Source organism: Camellia sinensis, chromosome 9, assembly GCF_055761805.1.
Source record: "Camellia sinensis isolate YWXY chromosome 9, ASM5576180v1, whole genome shotgun sequence".
Lineage (NCBI taxonomy): Eukaryota > Viridiplantae > Streptophyta > Magnoliopsida > Ericales > Theaceae > Camellia > Camellia sinensis.
This window is the reverse complement of record NC_138969.1, coordinates 78,103,203-78,108,593: the sequence shown is the minus strand read 5'-3', so window position 1 is coordinate 78,108,593 and position 5,391 is coordinate 78,103,203. Positions and strand designations below refer to the sequence as shown.

At 41.3% G+C, this 5,391-nt stretch overlaps 1 protein-coding gene across 1 annotated transcript; it reads left to right on the top strand.

The window, feature by feature from the left end:
* Nucleotides 1-527: 527 nt before the first annotated feature.
* On the top strand, nucleotides 528-1,168 carry LOC145799563 (uncharacterized). The gene is made up of 2 exons (XM_082889159.1): nucleotides 528-936; nucleotides 1,035-1,168. The coding sequence occupies exons 1-2, from the start codon at nucleotides 528-530 to the stop codon at nucleotides 1,166-1,168; spliced, it is 543 nt and encodes a 180-aa protein (XP_082745285.1).
* Nucleotides 1,169-5,391: the final 4,223 nt, after the last annotated feature.

Here is a 5,391-nt window from a genome sequence, read left to right as displayed (position 1 = left end):
CAGAGGCAGAAATGGATAGAAAAACCAAATATCAAGCCATAAACTATGTCATATTGGGAGATGATTTGTTTAGAAAGACCCAATGGTTTGGTTTTATTGTGTATTGGGGAGTTGGAGCAAATGCAGGTCATGGCAGAAGTTCCTGAGGGCATCTGTGGTGCTTCTCAAGTTGATGAAAAGATGAGGTGATTAATTAAAAGGCATATATATATTTGGCCATCTAAAAGGAAAAATTGTATTAGTTATGCAAGGGGATGTCAGCAATGCTAGAAATATGGCAACGTGCAAAAAGTGCCAGCTAGCGATTTGCATTCAATGCCAAACCTTTTCCATTTAGAGATTGGGCAATGGACTTGATTGACCAAATTTTTCCTTCTTTATCAAAACAACATGCATTTATATTGGTGGAAATTAATTACTTCACCAAATGGGTGGAAGCAACACCATTGAAAGTGGTGAATTAATCTCATATAATTGATTTTATCAAGAAGCACATAGTGTACATGTTTGGTTTTCCACAGACAATTATGGTCAATCAAGGGATAGTTTTTAATGGTGATGAAATTATGGAATTTGCCAAAGTGTATGGCATTCAAATACTTAATTCATCTCCATATTATGCCCAAGAAAATGGACAAGTAGAGTCGTCAAATAAGACAATTAAAGAAACATTAAGCAAGGTGATAAAGGATAACCCAAGGAATTGGCATAAATTGTTGTCTGAGGTGTTGTGGGCATATAGGAATTCAAAGAGGGATAGCACTCATGCTTCCCCTTATGAGTTGGTTTTTGGACATACTATAGTATTACCCTTAGAAGTTACAATGAGGTGTAATAGAGTGGCTATGCATCATGATATTCTTGTCGATGAGTATAGTGAAGCCATGTTTGTGGAGTTACAGCATGTGGAAGATAAAAGGATTGATGCCTTAAATTGTATGATGGCTTAGAAGAAAAAAATTGAAAAATTTATAATAAGAAAGTAAAGTTGAAAAATTTTGGTGAAGGTGACTTAATATGGAAAACCATATTAGCATTAGGGATGAAAGATCCTGAATTTGGCAAGTGGTTACCAAGTTCGAAGGTCCTTTTAAGGTCCATAGAGTCCTCAAATGAGGAACATACCAATTGGAGTCTTTGGATGGACAACCACACAGAAGGAATATAAATGGAAAGTACTTGAAGACATATTATCCAACTATGTGTAACAGCGCCCGCGTGGGAGGCCTCGTGCTACAGTTCGGACTCGATTTGTGTCACGGTTCTTAATCTGAACCAAAGAGTCCAAATCTGGCAAATCGTTTTGAGAAGCAGATTTTTGAAAAAGTAGTGCCAAACATGGACTGCTTTGCCAGATACAGAGTCGCCACCTAAATATTTTAAAATGGGAGAATTTAGGAAACCCTGACTCGGTGCCGAAGGCCACATGTCCGTCATCACCGGAGTTGTCTCGGCTCGGGAGCTTGGGTACGATCGGGGAAGGTCAGCTATGAGCACCCCCTTTCGCCCGGTCCGAAGACCGGCCTCTACTAACCATGATATCCGTTTTTGAAAACTCTACGTGTTCTTATTCCGATTATTAGCCTAGAATTACTATGTTATGCGCACAGCAAACAAGTATAGACTAGATTGCCTAATTTGGAAATAAACATTGCATATCCGTTTGGTTTGAAAATGCTTTGGAATTTGCTACTCGCAAGTAGGCTAAAATACGGATTTCAACGAGTTTTTCCAACTCAAGCAATCCAACCTTCACCCACAGGCATTCAAGCAGTTATAACACATAAGCATCTAGCCACATGTTAAGCATGCTGTCATGGTAACATTCACACTCATGCGATATGCTAAAGCGGAAATACTTACATAGTACTCCGTGCCAAAACAAAGAACTTGTTAGCAAACATGCATGATCCAAGTCCATATGAAGTGCCTAATGCATCGCATACAAAATGTTACTAGAATAGGCTCGGCTATCCTAAACATGTTATGTGAAAATGCACAATTAACACATATTAAATTCGGAATTGAAGTACTGATGCAATTAGCGTGATGTACCGAGCCTAATGCATGTAATACAAATGCATGGATGCACACATGCATAGCATAAGGTATGCTAAATTAAACGTGCCCTAATACTAACCATTAAAGCGGGTAAGTAAAAGGGAAGAAAGAAGTGAGGTTGGAAGACATACACACCACCCACACACACTTATTACAGATTTGCCCTCGCTCGGAGGGACCAAATAAATATTACAAATTAATTAACTACGCAAGCTAATTAAATATTACAAATTAATTAATTAACAAATTAACTAATTAATTAAAGCAGGAAAACGCCTCGGGAAGCGTGCCACCATGCGCAAGCTGCCTCTGTTTTCCTTCCTTTCCTCCTCTGGAGGTTGTCAAAACCTCAGGACTACATCCTTGGACAGAGGGGATCATCACCGGCTAGATGAAATTTCCACCGGCAGTGTTGTATGGCCATCGGCACAAAGTTGAAGCTGTCGGCAGAGAAAATGGTGCCGGTCGGCACATTACACTGCCGGTCGGCAGAGTATTCCTGCAGAACCTGCAACTCACAGCAACAGAGGGCAAAACAAGGCATGGCAGCACAATTCAAGGCATGTATGCACCAACCATGTCTCTTATCATTGTAATGACTCAAAGGGACATGTGCCTCGGTTCTCGGACCACCAATCACGCATTTCCATGCATGATGGCCCAAGGAACCAAGTATGCAACTTTGGTTTCAAATGCAATGCAAACCAATCAAACAAATTAGGCCCAATTCCTATCACCAATTCAAGGAACAAGGCATGCATGCAAAATGCAATGCAACCTAGGCATACAAGCTAGGAATGCAACATGACATGGCAAGGCACTTATGCAATCATGCAAGCATACATATGGCAATGCAAATGGATGGCAAGATGGACTTAAACATGAATTAAGCAACTCTAAAAAGGCCTAAAACAGTAGCCAAAAGTGCTAAAGAGTGAGGGCTAAATGGCATACACACACACATGCACATAAGGGCCAACACTTAAGCACAAAATGAGCAATATTCAAGCACACTTGAAAGGGACAAACATGGACAATTAGCATGCATTATAAGTATTGAAATCATGTTAGGATGGTGCCAAACCAAGCAACAAAATCAAGCCAAAACATGCAACGAATAGTCCAAGTGTTCAAGGCAAATCAATAAGGCATTGAACTACACTTAACATGACCAAACATGGCATGCATTAAACAACTAAAAACAGATTTTTAGCATGTTAAAACAAGGCCAAAGGACTCCTTAGATGGCATCTAAGTGGCCCAAATTCAAAGGCATACACCATGGCCAAAACATGGAGCATTGCAACACATGCTTTCAAAGCATTAAAGAGGCATGCAAGGCAATCAAACAAGCATGGAAATGGGACTGAAATGACATGTAGAATGATCCCAAATCACCAAAACAATGCAAAGATGGCATGCTACACATGCACATACTCAAGGCCAACAAGCCCAAATACAAAAGAGCTATATAATGCATGCAAAGATCAACCCAAACGACTATGGACAGAGCTAAAACATGGCAAAATAAGCACATAATCTTCACAAATGCAAGCCTAAAACATGCTCCGACAAAGGCTAACAACCTAAGGCACATTAAGGCACAAACAAGGCATTACATGGCAACTATGCTAAACATGCATGAAGTTCCAAAACCAACTTGAAATCATGTTATATCATGGATATATAAGCATGAAAAACAAACCAAATATGCTCAACCCACACTCAAGCATAGGCTTCCTTAAGAGGCCAAAATATGTCATTTTCAAGGACAACAAGGAGAGGGGGTGGCCCTCTCCTTCTTGGGACTTCAAAGCATCATCTTCACCACTGAAATCCCTCAATATTTCAGTGGTGAAGAGACCTCAACACCAAAATCCCGGAGCTAGCACAAAATGGCTCAAAATGAGGCCTTTTGAGGCCTAAGGGTGGTCAACAACCCTCAAACAACAAAACACTCTTAATAAACAATAAAGAGGGCTTAAAAATAGAACTTTTTTATGTTATACAATAATCACAAAAACAGCTCTAAGACTAGTAGAAAATTGATGCAAAAATGGGGGAAAAGGGGACTAGTTTCTCACCCTTGATGCCTTCTTCAACAAAGATGCTCCAATGGTCTCCTTGAGTTTGGATCCAACACCAAAACTTCAAAACACACTCCTTAGAACCTCAGCTCCAAGAGGAAGGTGAAACACTAGGTGTTTGTGTGCAATAGTAAGGCACAAAACACCTAGTGAACAAAATAAGAGGGAAAGAGAGATAGAGAGTGTATATCTAACCCTAACCCTAGAAAAACCAGAGCTTGGTCTGTATTTTCCTCTCTCAAAAATGTCTAAAAGCTCTCCTTCTTGCCTTAGAGAGAGCTCCTCTCTATATCCCTCTTGTAAAGCTTACAAGACAAGCCTTGCAAGAGGGAGATCCCTCCATACACGTGTATGGAGGGGAGCAAAAGCTATACAGCTGTCCAAAAGTATCTGCAAAAGCAGATGAACAGCAATCGGCCGGCAAAAAATGCCATCTTGGCCAAACAAAGTGCCGACCGGCACAAAATAGTGCGGACCGGCAACAAAGAGTGCCGGCCGGCAAACTATATTGCCGGTGGCAGCAAAAACCAGCCGGTGGCATCTAGCCACTGCCGGTGAAGGGTGGGGATGGTCTACAAGCCCCACCCTGCCCTTCCAAGGCAGGATACAAGTGTTTGGTGCAAAACCAGACACTAAACGGTCGAGTTCGGAGATCCTGAGGTAAGGCACGCGAGCCGAGGCCTCCGGGAACTCCAAACGAGCATAAACATGGATAATCACCGAGTGTTCAAACGGTGACGTCCAAGTCTTGAGGACGGTCAAAAATGGGGTGTCTACAGTTGCCCCTCTTTGACAGAACTCGAAAGTCATAACAATGACGGGAGTGAATGTCAAAGCCCAAAGACGACCCATTTTTGACAAGGCCGAAGACTCAGACAAACATGCAAGACAAACAAGGTATGCGCCCGGAGGCAGGGGCAAAATGCAAGACAATGCACAGAGCCGAGCATAACTTATGATCATGCAAAGAAAGCTGTAACGAAGCAAACATGCGACAGTTTTAAGCTAGCATACCAAACTACACTACAATGCAGAAAGGATGTAAGAGAATTATGGAATTCTCAATACGTCTCACTCGGGAGATACAATACCTGTGCTGCTCGTCTGGTTGCACCAGCTTCAAATGAACCGTACATACAATATCGTGCCTGAAAAGAAAACAAACTTAACAGGTACAATATGGTTAGCAACATGCATGACAATGCAAAATGGATGCAAGACGATATGCAATATATACAAAACA